General features: G+C 45.9%; 1 protein-coding gene across 3 annotated transcripts in view; it reads right to left on the bottom strand.

The window, feature by feature from the left end:
- The window catches only part of KSR2 (kinase suppressor of ras 2), a 526,910-nt gene that overhangs the window by 20,060 nt on the left and 485,625 nt on the right, over positions 1-21,225 (bottom strand). For all 3 annotated transcript variants that reach the window (XM_058425819.1, XM_058425817.1, XM_058425818.1), the window contains 3 exons: positions 11,901-11,997; positions 10,723-10,856; positions 2,809-2,940 (listed from right to left, as the gene is read on the bottom strand). In XM_058425819.1, coding sequence (XP_058281802.1) covers positions 2,809-2,940; positions 10,723-10,856; positions 11,901-11,997 — 363 coding nt within the window. The remainder of the gene's footprint in view (positions 1-2,808; positions 2,941-10,722; positions 10,857-11,900; positions 11,998-21,225) is intronic.

Below are 21,225 nucleotides of genomic sequence, written 5' to 3'. Positions count from 1 at the left end.
TGTTTTCTCACTCAATTCTTAGAACACCTCAATGGATTTATTATCCTTGATTTACAGTTGAGAGAAATAGGACTTTGAGTGGCAAAATAAATCCCAAACCCATTCAGGCTCTATGGTTAAAAGCTCCAACTCTAGAGTACAGGAGATTCCAGATGAATCTCAGCACCATCATTCATCACTGTAAGGCATGTCACTAAGCCATCTGAAGCCTCAGTATTCTCACCTGTCAGTTGGGAGCAACATGGTATCTGCTTCGAAGGGTGCTTGTAAAAGTTGTGAGACAGTGCACCTAAAAGGCTTAACACAGTGCTCAATCCTCTTTAAAAAGTTCATTTTTGTTCTAAGTCATTTCTGAGCACGAGGTTCCCAAGCAACAGGATGCACCTAATTGGCAGGAAACCAGAGTGCCGGGTCCTTCGGAATTCAGCAGTGTCAGAAATAAAAGCCTCATTAAAACTTCCTTTGAAACCCAACTTTCAAGAGAAACTCACTTTAAGGAAAAAAGATTTGCTGAAGATGAAAACTCCAGCAGAAAACCAATTATTCTGGTACATTTTGTTAATCACATTTTTTTTTCTTTTGCTAAATTTACACTAAACTATACCAACTTAATTATTGCAATTTGGTTTCAGATAACAATATCTAACTAGATAAAGATTTGGGCATAAAATAATCAGACCAACTGACATCCTCTAAAGGGGCCCAAGCAACAGATGTTGAGAATTCTGATCTTCCAGAAATATCTCCTCAGGGTTTTTCAGTGAGGACGCGGTGGGGGCCCTTTTCCAAGGAAGACTGTCTCTGTAACATCTCTCGGTGGTGCTAAGTCTAATTGCACTCATCTGCAGGCCTGCAACTTTCCCAAACAGCTTCCCCAGTGTTATCTCCCCCAGCCCTTGCAACCACCTGTAGACAAAGTTAGGCAAGGATTTGCATGGCCATGGGAGCCTAGAAGCCTTTCTGGCTATATTTTCTCAGGGCACTCTGCCCTGCATCCTGGCGCTGTGTCCCGGGCCCTTCTTCGCCTTCTGTACTTCCAAAGACATCTCACTCCATCTGTGGCTGCACTTACCTATTTTCTGACAAGTCCTAAACCCCTGTTTTCTACAGTAGTCATGTAGAGGCAGCTGTGTTTTGGTGGTTCCATTTGTCATCTCCACGATAGCTCAAACTCACTGTGTCTAAACCTGACCTCTTTGCCTCCCTGGCATGCCCAACCCTGCTGCACCCCCATGGTCTCCACCTTAGTGAATGATGCCACTCTCCACCTGGTTGCTTAAGGCAGCTATCTAGGCACCACCCAAATTCAATCCATGATCAAGCTCTATTGCTTCCACCTCCTATGTGTGCTTCTGATGTCCATTCTCAGCTTTCATACCCATAGACTCTGATTCAGTGAAGGCTGCCAGCATTTCCCTGTGTATTGGACAGCCGGCCCCCATCCTCTCCTTCTTCATTCCAATCTCTACTCAGCAGCCAGAGTGATCTGATTGATCTAAAACTCAAATTAGGATTATGTCACTCCCCCTTCCCCCAGAGCTTAATAACCATCAATGGCTGCTTAGTGCACTGAAGATGAAATGAAAACTCCTTAACTCAACCTTTAAGTCCTTAACTCAACCTTTAAGTCCTCGCAGGATTGACCGTGCTTCCCTCTCTTGTCTCTTATCTCACCACCCCCAGCCTAATTTTTTTCCTGACTCTTCATCCATCAGCTCCCTTTCCTCCCCCAACCCTTCTATATATTCTTCCATGTGGGCAATGTGTTCTCTTTTATTTTTGAACCTTTTTGCACATGCTTTTGATCTGGAACACCTCACCCTGCCCTTGTACTCAACCTTTAACTTAGGCTCAGGATTATCATCTCCTGGAAGCCCTCCCTGACCTCCCAGATGGGATTTGGTTCCTGTTTTATCCCCACAGTCCTGTGTTTATTCTCAGAATAGCATTTATCTTACTTTGCTAAAGTTGGATGTTTCCTTATCTGCCTTCCACTAGAAAGAGAGAGTAGGGGCCTCTGGTGGTTTTAAATATGTCCAGTATATTCTTTGATATTCCTTTATGTATAAGATAGAGCTTAATTCTTCTCCCCTTAGGTGTGGACTGGATTTAGCAACTTGCTTTTAACAAACAGCATATGGTAGAAGCAATGATATGTAAATTTCTGAGACTAGATCATAAATGACAATGAGGCTTGTAGCCACCATGTTGTGAAGTCATTCAAGTAACCTATACACAGGCCCAAGGGTTGTGGAACTGAGGCCTCCTTCCAACAGCTGTGTGAGTGGGCCACCATGGAAGTGGATCCCCAGCCTGCTGAGCCTTCAGATGAGACCACAGCCCTAGCCAATATCTTGACTGCAACCTCATAAAAGCCCACTCAGAACCACTCAGCTAAGCCACTCTCAAATTCCTGACCACAGAAACTTGAGATAAGAAATGTTTTCAGTGGCTAAGTTTTGGGGTAATTTGTTATGTAGTAATAACTAAGACAGCATTGAATCTTGTATCCCCTGCATCTGCTACAATCCTAGCACATAGTAGGCAGCCAGCAAATAGCTATTGAGTAAGTAAATGAGTTGGGTAACTTGTTACAGCCACATAATCCATTAGAAACCAGGCACACAAGTTTGTTAGGGTCATTCTTTCTAGCATGCCCTACTCAGGTTCCTCCATTCTCACCCAAAAACCAGCCACCTTGGCCCTGTAGACAGGTACACCCTGGCCCTTCCAAAAGCATTGAAAGACTTGAGAAGTGCCCTTCTGCCCAGGCTGTGGCTCTCAATGGCCAGGGCAGGGCCCACTTACCCAAGGGCAAAGACATCAGAGTGCTTGGAGAAGGGGAGCTTATCCTCCTCTGTGTCGGGGGACAGCTGGCGGATGATCTCTGGTGCCAGGTGGCACAGCCAGCCATTCTGGATGCGCAGTTTGTCCTCCCGCCTGGAGAAGCAAAGCACAGGATGAGCTCTGTTTCACAGCCCAGGGCAGACCAGTCCCCCTGGCACTGACCCCACATCCCTGGAGCCATCTCTGCTGCCCTTCTTGCTTCCCCCATTGAGCACTGCCTGACCACCTACTGGAGGCCGAGACCCAGTAATAGGTGCAGGGAAGGCTTCTCTAGAGAAACACTCAGGACCCAAACCATCATCGAATTCCATTGCCTCTGAGGCACCCACCTTCTTGCCCATCTTCATTCAACGACACTGGATTCTTGTTATTCATGGCAGTTACGTTCTATAAAGTCACTGGAACACGGAATTAGCAGAATACTGAATCATTGCTCCTGGGGAAATATGTACACATGTACACATCCCTCACATAGTTTGTAATTGTAACCCCTAAAAACAACTTATCTGATACATTCTGTTTTATTTTACATAATAGACTATGGGGCTCAGAAGTGTTAAGGGACTTGTCTGAGGCAGCCCTACTAACAGGTGCCAGAGTTGGGATTCAAATTCTCATCCAATTGGCCCCAGAGTTAGAGCTTCTTATGCTACCCTGCGCTGCCCATTCTGTCTCAACCTCCATCCTTCTCTGTATGAGGCTGAAACAATGAGGCAGAGCATCCTCCTGTTTGACCTAAGCTGGAAACATGTGCATTGGGCAGCTCAAACTTTTCCCCACTGTGCATGTCCCTGAATAACTGTGAAAGTGCTGTGAGTGTTGATTTGGGGTATTACAAATACATTTCAGTGAATCCACAAATAATGATAATCTACTGTGTTTTTCTATCACCTATGATGCCTAGGTTCTGTGCTTGGCACAGAACAAGACCGACAAGGTCCCTTCCCTCCTGGAGCTTGCACTTTGGTAGGGAAAGGAGACAACAAATGAGTTCAATAAATAGGAAAAACTAAAGATCGTGATAAGCATTGTACAAATAATTAAAATAGAGGATGCATCAAAGATAAGGTGGATCTTACTGCAGGTAAACTGTGAGCTAAGATCTACGTGACATAAAGGATCCAGCTATGTGAACAAGGAGGATATCTAGGCAGAAGGGGAAGCTAGGACAAAGTTCCAACAAGGGCCCCATTCAGGGTGTTCCAGAACCCTAAAGAACACCAGTGTAATTGGAACACAACATCCCATCCTATGTATCAAAGTGTATACAACCAACTCTTTGCTGATGGGCCTTGGGCAGATGGTTTGCTCTTCCGCCATTATGAACAATGCTGCTAAGAACATCTTTGGGTAGATACGGGGAATATCTCCCTTAATCCACGTTAATTTATTCCTTAGGTAAATTCTTAGATGTGGAAGGAGGCTGGCTCCCTTCTTTCACTGGAAGTCCTTAGCAAGGCAGAGCTTTCCATGTGGGTCTGAAATCTAAGCAGATCGCCTCTGAGATCTTCACTGACTCAAGACTCCTAGGAACTGGCTCATTAACACAGGGCAATGGAGCAGTCGGCGGGAGAGGGGGTGCATATCTCAAGTCATCATCAAAAGTGAGGTCATGCAGGACGACAGCCTCCAGCACGAAGGTCTCTGTGGGGACCTGGGGCTGGCTAGATTTTCTAGAGAGGGTTTCTGAGACATAGAAGTTGTGACATGCTGCTCCCTCAAACACACTCATTCATATCCAACAATCATGATTTTTGCCATATCTAAATACCTTCAAGAGCAGCATTATACAATAGAACTCTCCATTATGACAGAAATATCCTCTATATGGTTAGTGGCAGCCACTAACCACCATGACGATTGAGCACTTGAAATGTGGCTTACAACTGAAGACCTAAACTTTTACTTTTTTTTTTTTTTAATTTTAGAGACAAGGTCTGCTGAGACAGTCTATCACCCAGGCTGAAGTGCAGAGGTGAGCTCGTAGCCCATGGCAGCCTTGAACTCCTGGCCTCAAGCGACCCTCCCATCTTCAGCCTATGAAGTAGCTGGGATTACAAGCATGAGCAACCACACCCTGCTAATTTTATTTTATTTTTTTTAGAGATGTGGTCTTGCTATGTGATCTTGCTATGTTGCCCAGGCTGGTCTCAAACTCCTGGCCTCAAGGGATCGATCCTCCAGCCTCAGCCTCTCAAAGTATTGCGATTATAGGCATGAGCCACTGCTCCTAGCCCTGAACTTTCATTTTAATTAAAGTTAAATTTACGTAGCCACATCTGGCTAGTGGCCACCAAATTGGACAACACTGTTCTGGACTATTATATATTAAGAAATGCATTTTTAACTTAAATATGTTTCAATAGGTCGCTCTTTAGTGTGGCCATAAATGGAGACTAGTGATTTTCTAATACACATTAAAATTAAGATAGAAAATGTTTGTTCATATCCTCCCTCCCCCAAATCAACTTGCAGATTACACCTGTAGAAACACTGGGTGGAAGAAAGATCCCTGAATGAGGCTCCAAGAGTTTGGGGCTCAGGGTTCCAGTGCTGCAGTGACATTCACTAGCTGGGTAAGGCTGGATGTGTCCCATACATGCAATTCTTTAAGATCTCTTTCATTCCCCCCTCCATCTTACGCATGAAGGTAGCATCCATTTGGATATACTTAACTTTTTGTAGAACCCAAAACAGGGACTGTAGGAAAGGAAGCAACGCTGGGTAACTGCTGCAATCACAATTCTTAATTGCATTTGGATGGTGGCTTACCACAGGTATCCCACCCTGGACCACCCATCCACCTTCTGCATTCCCAGGCTAGGAGCAGACTGGCATGCATGCAACAGAAAGCAATGTGGCCAGGCAGACACCATTAAATTTGTTTTAATTTAGGATTTCTCAACCTTGGCACTATTGACATTTGGGTCTGGGCAGTTCTTTGTTGTTGGGGGACATAGGGGCTGTCCTGGGCATTGTAGGATGTTTAGCAGCATCCCTGGCCTCTACTCACTAGAGGCCATTAGCACCCCCTTTCCCCAAATCATGACAACTGAAAATGTCTTCAGACATCATCAAATGTCCCCTGGAGGGGAAAAATTGCCCTGGTTGAGAATCACTGTTCTAATTTATACAAAATAAGGAAATGGTCCAAATCTCAGTGTTTCAGGATTAATAACACACGACTTACTCCTGCATTCTACACAAAAGACATGATACAACACATCCTGTGCTAGAAACTACTACTCAAACTCACTAGCAAACACTTGAGTCGGCAGAGTTAAATCAGCTCTTGCTTCTAGAATCAGGAACACCCACAGATGTTGAAGGCTCCATTTGTTGTTCACTATCTATGGAACCTTGAGCAGACCCAAATTTCTATTTTCCTATCTATAAAATGGGCACATTAATTTGTACTTCACAGAGCTGTTGCAAGGATTAAAATGAGACAGTACATGGCACAGGACTGCGTCAGCTGCCAGAGACACACAATTACTGGACATAACCATTACACATGTATATATGTGTGTGTGTGTATTTTTATCTTGAGGACTCAGAAGTGGAGTTGAGACTAGAGCCCATAGTAGGAATGTTCTCCATGAAAGTCTTTGGCATAGGCCAGCCAACATTCTCCTGCAATGACTGGGCCATTGGAAGTGGGGTGGGTTGGGGTGCCTCTGCCAAAGGGAGGCTTCTCTGCTCCCACCTTTTTGCAAACACCCCTGCCACCTCTTCCTGACTCATGGGGTCAGCAGAGAACTGGCATTTTGGAGCCAGGGCAGGAGATGGAGTGGTGACCACGCAAGAGCCATCAGCCTGGGGTCGGTGTGGTAGGGGGCCGGGAGCCAGGCCTGGCACTAACACCCTGGGGTGCCCCATTCCTATGGCGATGGGCCCACTGATGACAAACCCAAATCATCTTCATTATGGTTATTATGATTAATAACAGGCTTTGGGAGGCTGGCATGACAGCACTGACATCTAAAACGATACCTTTTCTTGACAACGGCAGAACAGCTGGTTGCTGGGGTCTGTCTGGATGTGCAGAACACACTCACATCACTGGGCTGCCCCATCCCTGCCTCGGGCTTGGTCGGCGGGGGGGGTCTCTCCCTGCTGGGCACCAAGGGCTATCCATACCCCAAGCTCTAACTGAGGGGAGGGCAGGAAGGCAAGTGACTCCTGCTGAGTGCCTACTGTTTGCCAGATTGTCCATCCCACTTAGACCTCATAAGCCCACAATCTGAGGGCTATCATCCTGTTCTGTGGATAAGGAAACAGAGGTTCAAAACATTTAGGTGACCTGTCCAAAGGGACAGAGCTGAGATCTGTTTGAACACGTCTTTAAAACCCCAGGGACTAGGCACCTCAACCCAATTCTACAAGAATTTCTGGAGAAAACCATTAAAGAGTAAAGCCCAGCTGGGCATGGTGGCACATGCCTGTAAGCCCGGGACCTTGAGAGGCTGAGGAAGGAGGATTGCTTGAGTCTCGGAGGTTGAGGCTGCAGTGAGCTGTGACTGCACTACTGCATTCCAGCCTGGGTGACAGAGCAAGAGATCCTGTCTCAAACAAACAAACAAAAAAGAGCAAAATGCTAAACTAAGCCTTCCACATCTCTATCCCATTTAATCATCAAAACCTCCCATTTTACAGGTGAGGAAACTGAGGATCAGGGAACCAGGTGTGTGTTAAACACAAACAAGTTTCTGGAATCTATCTCAAGGTATTATAGACTGCATTTTATCTCCCCCAAATTTATTATGTTGAACCCCTAACCCCCAATTTGATTGTATGTAGCGATAAAGCCTATAGGGAGGTGATTAATGTTAAATGAGATCGTAAGTCCGAGGCCCTAATCCAATAAGATTGGATGTTCTTATAAGAAGAGGAAAGACATCAGAGACCTCTCTCTCTCTATTTCAGTGCACAGAGAAGAGGCCATATGAGGACACAGTAAGAAGGTGGCCATCTACAAGCTGGGAAGAGAGCCCTCACTAGACACTAAATTTGCCAGCACCTTGATTTTGGACTTTCAGCCTCCAGAACTGTAAGAAAATAAATGTCTGTTGTTTAAACCCCTGAGTCTGGTATTGTGTTATAGCAGCCCAAGCTGACTAATACATGCACTCCCTAATTATTTGCTGACTGGCTGAGTGAGTAATGAATGAGGGAACTTCCAGGCCTATCTCCTGAGAGATAGTGGCCCTGCTTCCTGCAACGCCCAAAGCCTGGCCAGCTCCCTTCTCTCTCCACTCCTATAATCCAGCCCCCAGGGTGCTGATCAGGGCCATAGACGCCCCTTATTCAAGGGGTGTCTCCTGGCCTCTGGCAGCTGCACTGGGGGCTCCAGGCTGCAGTGGGGGCAGTTACTAAAGATGCCTTTTCATGAACAAGAGGGAGTAAATGGACCTGAACCCCTGAGGGGACCCTGTGGATCCCTAGAGCTACACTGGCAGTATTCATAAATATTGAGGCAAATCTACTACCTGGGAAAGGTCCTGGGATTCATGGGACACCCCAGAGTTCCACTTCCCTTCATGGTATGCAACGTGCTTGCTTTGGTGGAACCCAGTTGCTACATAAGGAGTTTGATTACCCTGAGACTGCCATGGTGTGAGGAAGCCCAATGTAGTCAAGCAGAGAGGCTGCATGAAGAGGGAAAAGCAGGGAGATGAGAGAGACCCCATCAGCCCCCAGATGTTTCAGCCAGCCCAGCCCAGCTGTGTGAATGTGGAAGCCTTCAGATGTCTCCAACTTCAGCCCCCACCCATCTGATGGCACCTACAGGACAAACTGAGCACAAGAGGTCAGCTGAACCCAGTCAACCCACAGAACCATGAGGGATGACAATACCTTGTTTTAAGCCACTAAGTTTTGAGATGGTTCATTGCACAATAATATGTAACTGGAACAAGGATAAAAGCACAAGAAGTCATTGATGGCTACTTGTGGGTGGCCAGGAAATGTGAATTTCTTCTTGGGAGATGTTGCTGAGGGCACTCCCTGGGTTTGTGTTGACAACCTGGCTGGGGCAGGGGTGGGAGGGGCTGCTGTCTGGACAAGGAGACCAGAAGCCACCTTGCCCTTGACTTGGTTGAACTAACTTCCTGGTTGACACTGGGTCTCCATGAATGAGCTAAAGGAAGGGATGCCCGAGGCATTCCATTCCATTCCATTTCTTTTTCTTCCTCTTCTCCTTGTGGCTTCAGAAAGGAAGAAAATCAGAGGTCCTGCACCCCTTTCCTCTACCTCAGGGAGAAGCCACTGTTGATGAGAAAGAGAGAGGTGTGGACATGCCACCAGGAGGGAAGAATGTCTGCTTTTTATAAAACAGCCCAGAAGCAAGTTCGAGAAAACTCTTACTGGGCCTCCTCTTGTCTTGATGCAAATACTTGGGTTCACAGTGAAGTCACCCAACATTGCGTCCTTGTAGTTCCCCTGGGAACTGGGAAACTGGGAAGGGTATGAGTTCCCTGCCAGTGAACCAGGAACTTAACTGCTGCTGGGGAGTCAGAGGGAAGAAGGGATTCTACACAGTCTTGCCCTCCCAGGCTTCTTGGGTTCCAACTGGAGGGACTCTCTCCAAGTATCTATTGATATATTTGTATATTTACTGCCTACTTACTGCCTTATCTTAGGGACTACAGATAGTTTTGTAGACTATGGTTAATCTTTCTTGGGTGGAGTAAAATCTGAAAAAGAAACAAGCGCCTGTTTGGTCCTCATCACATAGAAACAGCTACGTGAAGTTTTGTCAAATTCCAAATGGTCCAACTTATAACAGATTCAAGGTGTCGTATAACACAAACAAGATTCACTTTGTCCGGGTCCCTGGGGCATTCCTCAAAAAAAAAAGAAAAAAAAATCAGTGGTTCTCAAAAGCAGCTGAAACTGAAGTAAAATGAGAGAAACTGTGGGGCTTTCTGGAAAGATGCACCATTCGTTATAAAATGCAGGATTATAAAAAACATGCAGAGGTTTAAAATGAGAGAGAGAGAGCGAGAGAGAGACAGCAAGAGAGAGAGAGGGAGAGAGAGAGCGCAGTCCAAATTAAAAGTCACAAGGGTAGACTTTCTGAATTATGGGTTGTTTATTTGAGATCAAGCTGTTTTTCACGTGGCCAACTCAACGCGGCTTGCTCTAGGGTGAGTAGTGGCTGAGAGTTAATTACTTAATGACGGTTAATGATTCTCTTGGGTGATACTGGGAGGTATATGCAAATTAATACTAATTACAACAACTCGGCAGCAGCTACCCTTTGTGGAGCTTTTGAGGTGCATCGGGCCCTGGGTGGATGCTTGATGCGTGTTCTCATTTTATCCTCACAAGAACTGATGGAGGAAGGCATTATCAAACCTACCACTTTTCTTGCAGACAAGGAAACTAAAGTTCAGAGACGTTGTTCGGCTTGATTAAAGTCGCATTTAATAAGTGGAAGAGCCGTGTCAGGCCATGGGTGCCTCTGACTTTAAGTCCCTTGCTGTTAACTGTACTCTTCCTGTACTAAAATCAATTAATTCCTAAGAAAACTTTGAGCAAGGCCTCTTGGGTGATCTCAACTTCCAAGTGAATTACTTAGGGTTACAGGAGAGTCCTCCAGTTAAATTAAAGGGTTGGGGCTTTGAAAGGTCTGGGGATGCTCTGTGTCCAATCACACACACTCAAAGACAAGACAGGTGAGCAAGGTGCTGGCCTCCCCAGGGGGAAACAGCACGGCCTTGGCATCCCGCATCGGTAGAGCAGCTGACCCACTCAGCTCAGCAACCTCAGGACCAACCCTGAGTCTAGGTCACTAAAGCCGTTTGGACTCACTTCCCACCTCCTGACCATCATCTGTCAGGAAACTCTCCGGGTCCTCCGACCACCTCTCACCTGCCAGCCTGCAGCACTCCAGAAATGCTGAAGAGTCCAAAGTCCGTGATGACCACTTTGCCATTGTCATAGAAGACGTTCTTTGACTTGAGGTCCTTGTGTAGGATTCCCTTGGCGTGGAGGTACCCCATGCCCTGCAAGAAGCAAGGAACAGGGAGTTGCCAGAGAAAAACCTAAGAGCTTGCTGCCACCCTGGCTTGAGTTCACATTCCTTGTCCTGAAGACTTGGCTCCCTAATGGGACCACACTCAACAGTGGCAGGGCCTGGGGTCTGACCGTGGGTCCTGGGGGTGAGGTCGGGGAAGGCATGGCAAGCGGGAACAGGCAGGGCCCCCAAGACACAAATCCATTGCCACTCTCAGACCACAGAAAGGCCATCCCCATTTGCTCATCTGACTCCTGAAGAAGAAACAAAAAGATCCCCAGTGAAAGGAATTCAACCAACCATTTGCATCCACTTCCCCTTTAAAGACTAACTCTTCTACAAGACTAGATAGTCAGATCTACTTAACCTATGCTGCTGCAGAAGGTAATGAGTTCCTAAAGAGATGGTCACAACTGCTCATTAAGAACACACAGAAGAGTCTATTGGAGGCCTCGTTCAAGGGCAAACATCTAGAGTTGTGGTGGTTTCTTTTTTTTGCCTTTGTGAGCAGTCACATCTTTTATTTCCTCTTGTAGCTCAGTCCTAACACCTCCAAATGAGAAATAAAAGCTTGAGTACAACTGACTAATAAGGCACCTGCCAGAAAACACAGAATGTTCTTGTTTGTTTTAATCCAAAACAACATCCAATGATTTGATGTTTCCCTAGCAGCAGTGGAGAGAGATGGTTTCCACTCATGGGAATTCAAGGACTCGAGGGATGGTGGATCCTAACCAAGAGGGCTGAATAGCTTGTATGTGACCCCTGGTCCTTGCATAGGTCCAAGTACCATAGTGATGAGACACCAGATGGAAACCAAACATTGGTGGATAGTTTCTAAAGATCGTATCGAGGCAGAATTCTTACTTATACATGGCCTGGTATTTTTCAGGTCAAGTCTAATTTCTTGTAAGTCCAGATTGGTAGTCTGAAATCCAACCATGAATCTTAGGAGTCCTGGGGTAGGGGGGCTTCTCTGGGGGAAACTGGGTCTTTCGGAGATTTAGGTAGGAGGCCCTAGACCCGACAGTACCTTCACAATTTCTTGAGCAATCTGCCTGGTTTTGTTGACATCCAAGACGATTTTGGCATCCCTCACAACTGAATAGAGCGTCCGTCCCTTACAGAGGCTGAAAAGCAAAAGGACAAAAAAAATTAATGGCAGTCGTTCAGAAGAGGATGACCCACGACAGTTACTACAAGTGACAAATGACGGCATAGACACGTGGACACACCACAATTGTGCTTATGAGATAATAAGTCTGGGACTGGACTTCAGATCTGGTTCTGGGATGGAGATCTGGGAGGAAGTTCTTGTAGATTCTTTAGAAACTTGGCCAACATGGCTGACCGACAAGGACACCCACAGAATCTAGCCTAGTCCAGAAATGGGTTTGCCACGTCCAGTCCATCCCAGAGGCTCACAGGTGGAAAGCAGCACATAAATCAACAACTTCTGGGTCCTTGGACGCCACTCAGACAGCATTCTGTTGGCCATTTACACCAGCTGCACGCACTTGCCAGGAGTCAGTGTGTGAGGACAGTGATGAAAGACCAGCAAAGTGGTGGCTGATGTGTATTAAGTATCACCAGCAAATGATGCAGTCAATTGTTTGGACAGGGATGTGTAAACACCAATAATACCACCCCCAAACCAGACGCCTGTCTAGATAAAGAGTTTTTCAAACTATGTTCAGCCTCATTGAGTTCATTTCGAGGACCAGTAGTTTAAGATGAATGACAGGATGAAAAAGGACATTATGCAGTGAAAGTAACACCTTCTCATTTAGTTGCCTGTATGCTCATCCGTCCTGTTCCTCCGCAGTGAGCACAATTCCCAGCATGCGCAGAGCAGGCATCCACAAGCCGCCACTGAATGAATGAATTCTAGATTCGTCATAGCACTCCCAGCCCCTAGCACTGTGACTGGCTCAGAGTATCCAATATGCGCCAAAAGAAGAAAGAACGTCACTGTGAAAATCAATTTTCCATCTACATCAAAATCACAGTTTGAATTTTCCTCTTTTAACCTACGACGTTATTGCTAAAATACTCCTGGCATTGTGTTCATTCATTTGGTATTTACTGAGCCCTTGTTGTGTACTGGGCTTTGCTGAGATTGTATTTCCTGTGGCTGAAGTAAGAACGCTGGTATCAGAGGGATCTCAGAGTCCCAGCTCTGCTCCTTACTTACTGTATGTCTTGAGGTGGGTTACCTCACTTCTCTGGGCCTCAGTTTCCTCATCAATCAAAGGAAATTAATACTACTTAACCCTGTAGTTGAGTATGAGGATTGAATGAGATACAGAGTTGGAAACAGGCCTTGGCATCCAGTGGGAAGTATAGCACAGTGGTTAGGAGTATGGGGGCTTAGAGTAGGACTAAGGGAATAGAATCCTGATCTGTCATTTAGTGGCTGTGTGACCTTGGGCGGGTGCATTAACCTCTCTGAGCTTCAGTTTTATTATCTGCAAAATGGGGCCAACAGCTCCTGCCTTTCTGGGTTGTCAGGAGAACCACATGAAATCAGGCAAGTAAAGGTGTAGGCACCTCTCTATGCCTAGTACATTTCATGGTAACTTTCCATGAGATCACTGGCTATTATACAAAGTTGTAAGTGATTAATAAAATAGTAAACAGACACACATACACTCGTACAAATATATATAAGTGATATATCTATACACATATCACAACTGTTTATCTGTCCACCCATCTGTATACTCATCTAAAATGCCACTGATAGCCACCCATGATCTTTGACTAACATTTTTTTCTTCATCTGCTTAAGGCGACAGTCCCCGGCTAGCTGACTCACAGAAAGTCTGATTCATGTGTCCGAGGAGGTCACCCAGCCAGTTGGCAGGAGGCAGCCCAGAATGAGTCAGGGCTGACCCTGCATCCCCCAGGTTGCTGTCCCAGGCAGGGCATTTGCTGTGGCTGCTGGAGCAGAGGTGGAGGAAGGGTGGGCAGAGCAGCCGATTACTCCATGTTGACATTTCAATATTTGAAACCCTGGGTGGATTCCCTCCCCTGGATACTTTGTTCCTGAACAGCCACCTACACTCATCACAGGCCAGATCCCAGAAAATACCTTCCCCACTGCAGACCGTGGAGCAAATCACCACTAACAGGCTCCAAGACTCCCCGGACTCTCCTGCTCAGGGTAACTGCAGGAAAGTCTCAAGCTTCAGATTTCTACCCGTAGTCTTCTTTCCCTCCCTACATCCTCCTTCCCTTCAGCAGCTGCTGAAGTCTTTGCTTCTCTCACTCCCGTATGGCCTCAGGAGCTTCTGGAGAAACTACTGCACCAGTTTGGCACAGCTACTAAAGTGAAATATACATACAAAGAACCCTGATATGGTTTGGCTGTGTCCCCACCCAAATCTCACCTTGAATTGTAATAATCCCCACGTGTCAAGATGAGGGGCAGATGGAGATAATTGAATTATGGGGGCAGTTTCCCCTATACTGTTCTCCTGGTATTGAATAAGTCTCATGAGATCTGATGGTTTTATAAAGGGGAGTTCCCCTGCACAAGCGCTCTTGCCTGCCACTGTGTAAGACGTGCCTTTGTTTCTCCTTTGCCTTCCACCATAATTGTGAGGCCTCCCTAGCCATGTGGAACTGTGAGTCCATAAAACCTCTTTCCTTTATAAATTACCCGGTCTCCGGTAGGTCTTTATTAGCAGCGTGAAAACGGACTAATACAAATCCATAACCAGCGATTCTTCCTCTAAGTAAGTACCCAACAGATACGAATTCTCATATTCACCCCTACACATGCACTAGAATGTTAACGGCAACCTATCTGTTGAAATCCCAAACTAGAACCAACCTGCAATGGATCGAATGTTTGTGTCCCCGATTCCGTATGTTGAAATCCTAATCCCAATGCGATGGTATTAGGAGGTGAGGCTTTGGAAGATAATTAAGTCATGAGAGCAGAGCGTTATGAATGGGATTAGTGCTCCTTTAAAAGGGACTCCAGCTAGTTCTCTTGCTGTTTCCCTGCCATATGAGGATACAAGGAGAAGTCAAAAGTCTGGAAGATGGCCCTCCCCAGAATCTGCCCATGCTAGCACTGGATCTTTGACTTTTCAGCCTTTGGAACTGTGAGAAATACATTTCTTTTTTTTTTTTTTTTTGAGATAGAGTCTCGCTCTGTCATCCAGGCTGGAGTGCAGTGCTGTCATCCGGTGCTGGAGTGCAATCTTGGCTCACTGCAACCTCTGCCTTCTGGGTTCAAGTGATTCTCCTGCCTCAGCCTCCCAAGTAGCTGGGACTACAGGAGCAATTTCTGTTGTTGCTAAGCCACTCAGTCTGCAGTACTGTGTCACGGTAGTCCAAACTAAGACGCAACCCAAATGTTCGTCAACAGAAAAGTGGATAAAATACGATATATACATATAACAAAATATGTTCATGCTGTACTATATAAAAATAACCAAACTACTGCTAACTGCAAAAAGCATGGATAAAGCTCACCAACATAATGTTGAGTGAAGGAAGCCTGACACCCAAGACTATTCCATTTATATAAAGTGCATAAGCAAATGAAACTGACCTAGGTGCTGAAAGTCAGCACAGTGATGGCCCTTGTGTGTGTGTGTGTGTGTGTGTGTGTGTGTGGTGGGCGGGGGTGCTGGAAGGAGCATTATTAGGGGGCTAGGGGAAGGCAGTGTTCTGTGTTTTGATTTGGGTGCTGGTTACGTGGATACATACTCAGTGGAAACTCACTGGGCTGTTCTTTTATGATCTGGATATTTTTGCAGGTATGTTATCCTTCCAAAAAATGTTTTCAAAAGTCATAGCCTGGGCAACGTGGCAAGACCCCAATTCCACAAAGGATACACAAAAAAACTAGCTGTGTGTAGTGGCACATGCCTGTAGTCCCAGCTATTTGGGAGGCTGAGGAGGGAGGATCTCTTGAGTCCAGGAGGCAGAGGCTGCAGTGCATGGAGATTGCACCACCACAATCCAGCCTGGGTGACAGAGTGAGACCCTGTCTCAAAAAAAAAAAAAAGTAAGCAGGGAAAGAATTAACAATTAATATAATTAATATATGGTGTTGAAATCTGTAAAAAATCTAAAGCAGCACTGATACCCAAGGTATCCTTTTCTAAAGTCTTTACACAGTGAAGAGTATTTGCAGATGGGCAATGTCTACAGAGGAATTTGGGACTCCAGGCCTGGCTGTGCCCACCTGGGTGTTTATCAAGAGCTAAGCCGGAGACAAGTTCAAGATGAAAGCTGAGTTTAAAGATGAGCAGGCCTCAGGCAGATGTCCAGGATGACTGAGGCTAGGATGGTCCCAGCAAGTCAGTCCAAGCGTCCACAGCAACTGCTCCGAGCTTGGAATCCTTCATGACTAATAATGGTGGCCTAAAAGCCACTCGCAGTGTGGGATGTGGGGAAAGGAAGGGAGAAGAGGATGAAAGTTTATTGAGCATGTGTTTAGGACCTATATCACCTCCATGATTCCTTCTAGCAATGCTGCAACCCCTATATATAATAGCAAACCCTATTATATCTATTTTATGGGTGAGGATATGGACACCTAGAGGACCAGCTCATGGATGCATAGCCTTGACGGGAACCCATTCCTGATCTTCTTCCTATCTTCTCCTCCACTGTGTGGGTGCCCAGTTATCAGATATGATTCTTGAGACATTAATTAGGTATCACAGCTAAGGGAACAGAGGAGAACAAACTGAGTCCAAATCCCGACTCCAGCATTTACTACTTGCTGGGTGACCTTCGGAAATGACTTCAACCTCAGTTTCCATGTCTGTAAAATGGGTACAGCAGAAACAACATAAGCTGACATGTCCTGGGGCACATTCTATGTGCCAGGCACTAGCCTAAGGATAAGAGCCTTACAAAGTGGGTATTCTTGCTGTATCTCATTGATTCCAAAGATGCACCTCTCTAAAATCAGAATGTGTCCCGCAATCATTGACAGATGATCATAGTTTCATTGGCACTGTATTTCTTTCTTTGTAGCACATAAAATAAATGGTGAATATTCTTTTCTTTGAGATGAGGTCTCACTACATTGTCCAGGCTGGTCTCAAACTCCTGGGCTGAAGTGATCCCCCTGCCTCGGTCTCCCAAAGTTCTGGGATTACAGGTATCTTCAATGATTTAATGAAGCATGGTATCAATCTCATTTTATAGATGACAAAATTGAGGCTCAGGGGTTAAGTAGAGCTGGGATGAATTTAATTTAACATGTAAAAATTGTACGTATTTATTGTGTACCACATGATGTTTTGATATATGTATATATGTGGAATGGCTAAATCAAGCTATTTCATTTATGCATTATCTCACATTTTTTTGTGTGCAGCGAGAACACAAAATTATCTTCCAAAGCCTCACCTCCTAATACCATCACATTGGGATTAGGATTTCAACATACAGAATTGGGGACACAAACATTCAATCCATTGCAGGTTGGTTCTAGTTTGGGATTTCAACAGATAGGTTGCTGTTAACATTCTAATGCATGTGTAGGGGTGAATATGAGAATTCGTATCTGTTGGGTACTTACTTAGAGGAAGAATCGCTGGTTATGGATTTGTATTAGTCCGTTTTCACGCTGCTAATAAAGACCTACTGGAGACTGGGTAATTTATAAAGGAAGAGAACACTCAGCAATTTCAAGTATATAACATATTGTTATTGATTATAATCACCATGATGTTCAATAGATCTCTTGAACTTATTCCTGTCTAAATGAAGTTCTGTGGCCTTTGATCAAAGTCTCTCCACTCCCCACACTCCCCAGCCTCTGGTAACCACCATTTTACTCGATTTCTATGACTGACTTTTTTAGACTCCACATATAAGTGAGATCATGCGGTATTTGTCTTTTAATTTATGTATTCCTTTTGAGACGGAGTCTCACTCTGTCACCCAGGCTGGAGTGCAGTGGCGCCATCTTAGCTCACTGCAACCTCCGCCTCCCTGGTTCAAGTAATTCTCTTGTCTCAGCCTCCTGAGTAGCTGGGATTACAGGTGCCTACCACCATGCCTGGCTAATTTTTGTATTTTTAGTAGAGATGGGGTTTCACCATGTTGGCCAGGTTGGCCTTGAACTCCTGACCTCAGGTGATCCCCACGTCTCGGCCTCCCAAAGTGCTGGGATTACAGGCCTGAGCCACTGCCCCTGGCTGGTATTTGTCTTTTTATGCCTGCCTTATTTCACTTAGCATAATGTCCTCCAGGTTCATTCATGTTATCACACACGACAGGATTTCCTTCTTTTCTTAAGGCCGAATAATACTCTGTTGTATTTATATGCCACATTTTCTTGATCCATTCATCTGTTGATGGATTCGAGTTGATTCCATATCTTGGCTATTGTGAAGAGTGCTACAATGAGCCAGGGAGCACAGATCTCTCTTCAACATGCTGATTTCCATTCCTTTGGATAAATAGCCAATCGTGGAATTGCAGGAACTGGGGTTTGAATGCAGGCCACCTGGATCTGGAGGCTATACTCTTAAAACCCATCTTTTGCTTCTTAACAACTTTCTCTGTCATAAGCCCTCAGAAAGTGGTAGCTGTAATGTCACTATCCCCATCGCCTACGGCAATGAAGATTAACGAGGCCTGCTGGTAGTACAGTCCATCCGGAGGTCAGCAGAAAGTGTTTTAGTGGCTCAATAGTGCATTAAGTATCTCTCTGGCTTCTAGTACACATGCACACATGCACCTCTCAGTATCTCTGTACACCAAAAATCATCTTTCTCCAAGAAGAGGGGCAAGGCCTGGGAATTCTCCATCTTATCTGTAGGCTACCCCACCTCTCCCAGCCTGGCCTCAGGCAGTACCCACAAGGCTGCCCTTTGAGCCCCTATCTCAGGTGACACAGAGAGCCTTTGGCCAAGATGGCACTGTGGGTACAAGACGTTTATTATAAACCAACCTAAAAGGGGCTTGTCAGAAGCAATTAGATAAAACCATCTAGAAGGTTTGTCCCTGAAGGCCTCTGTCCAGACTGGCTCATTCTGCCAAAACAGTGGCTGGGACAGAAGTCTGAATGCCTGTGGCAGCCATGTCCTTTCCCTCTTCCAAACGCCTCACCACCAAGCCCAGGCACCTGGACCAGGTGTGAATAGTGGGGAGCAGGTGCTTTTTCTGGGAGCAGCCACCTCTGAGGACTGACACCCTGGCTCCCAGCCCAGCTCTGTCACCTCAAGCCCCCATGGTCTTGGGGCACACTGCATCTCATGGGGGCACAGGCTCTGCCTCTATAACCAGGAGTGTGGTGAACTGAATAATGGCTCCAAAGATGTCCACGTCCTAATCCCTGGAACTGGTGAAAATTTACCCTTCAAGGCAAAGGAGACTTTGCAGATGTGATTGAGTCATACTCTTGAGATAGATAGATGGTCCTGGATTAGCCAGGCAGGCCAGATGGATGTAATCATAAGGGTCTTCAAAAGCAAAGGGGGAGACAAAAGAGAGAGGCAGAAGGAGATGTGATAGAAGAGGGGGCTGAATGGATGTGATGGGGGAGAAGGACTCAACCCACCATCGCTAACTCTGAAGATAGAGAAGGGGGCCACGAGCCGAGGAATGCAGGCAGCCTCTAAAAAGCTGGAAAAAGGCAAGAAAATGGATTCTCCCGTAGAACCTCTAGAAGGAGCACAGCCCTGCCAACATCCTGATTTTAGCTCCATGAGACCCACTTTGGACTTCTGACTTTCAGAACCATGTTCTTGTTGTTTGTTGTTTCAAGCCACTAAGACAGTGGGGCAGTAAGTGCCGCCTCGTGAGCAGGTGTGAGGTTGAGATGAAAGCACACAAGTGCTTCATCCAGTGTCCGGCTAAAGCGTCTACTCCTTCACCAGCTTCTCATATTATCGCTACTAATATTACCATGAATATTATTGCTAATAATATTCTTCTTCCTGAATGATGACAACTGTTTCTCTGGCTTCCCCAATTCATTCTGCGTCCAGTAATATGAGCAATTGCTTCAAAATGCAAAATTGATCAGGTCACTCCACTGCTACAATGACTCCCCAGTGCTCTCTGGATAGAGAGTCTCCCAGTGCCTGGACGTCCCATATAGTCTGGCTCCTACACACCATTTTCCCTCTTCTCATATGACTCTCCCTGTCATTCGCGGAGTTCCAATCACACCAGCCCATCTCCGAGCCTTTGCCTCTGCCATTTCCTTGGCCTGCAATGCTTTTCCCACTTGCCTCAAAAGCCTCCCGTGGCCTCTCCAACTAGGTCACTCCCCCCAGTAGGTCCCTGAAGCACTGTGGATCCACCTTTGCAACACCTGTTGTAGTTGTAATTGAACAGGTGTTGCCTGGAGCCTATGATGATGAACTGTCTCCCCTTCCAGACTGTAAGCCCTAAGAGGACAGTTATATGGTTTGGCTGTGTCCCTACCCAAATCTTAACTTGAGTTGTATCTCCCAGAATTCCCATGTGTTGTGGGAGGGGCGCCGGGGGGAGGTAATTGAATCATGGGGGTGAGTCTTTCCTGTGATATTCTCGTGATAGTGAATAAGTCTCACGAGATCTGATGGGTTTATCAGGGGTTTCTGCTTTTGCTTCTTCCTCATTTTCTCTTGCTGCTGCCAGGTGAGAAGTGTCTTTCACCTCCTGCCATGATTCTGAGGCCTCCCCAGCCATAGGGAACTGTAAGTCCAATTAAACCTCTTTCTCTTCCCAGTCTTGGGTAGGTCTTTGCCAGCAGCATGAAAATGGACTAATATAGGCAGGGACTGGGTTTATCTGGTTAATGTTACAGGTGCTGAACACATGAATGAATGAATGAATGAATGGATGGATGCAGTGCCTTAGGCTGCTTCCCACGGCCAGACCTTTCCTTCCAGTATTCCAGGGAGTGACATCCCCACCATGGTATGACAACCAACAAAACATAACAGCTTCTATGTGGGTCTGCACCTGCAGTCTCCTTTGCCACAGTCCTCACCACTCTGCAGTGTACCACACCTGGTCTACTTCCTGCATTTACAGCACCTACATAGACCCTGTAGGTGTTTAAACACCAGGCACTAGAATCTCCTGGGGAGCTTTGTTAAAAAAAAAAGGTGGCTGGCCCTACCCCAGCCACCTTTAACCTGCAAATACAGTTTCTGATTTGCATTTCTAACAAGTTCCAGATAATGCTGATGCTGGGAGTCCAGGGAATCCCACTTTGAGAACCACCACTCAAGCCTACTCTCCTTTTATGGAGGCCCAGAGGTCATCTCTTAAGTTCAAAATCCACTACATGGGTGCCAGAATGGTCCTGGCACAGTGTTCAAGGTGCAGAAGATACTGTACGCACGACAGACCTGGTCCTTAATCCCACAAGCTGAAGG

Source organism: Hylobates moloch, unplaced genomic scaffold, assembly GCF_009828535.3.
Source record: "Hylobates moloch isolate HMO894 unplaced genomic scaffold, HMol_V3 SCAFFOLD_12, whole genome shotgun sequence".
Lineage (NCBI taxonomy): Eukaryota > Metazoa > Chordata > Mammalia > Primates > Hylobatidae > Hylobates > Hylobates moloch.
Note: the sequence above shows the minus strand (reverse complement) of the source record. Positions and strands in the feature narration are given on the sequence as shown.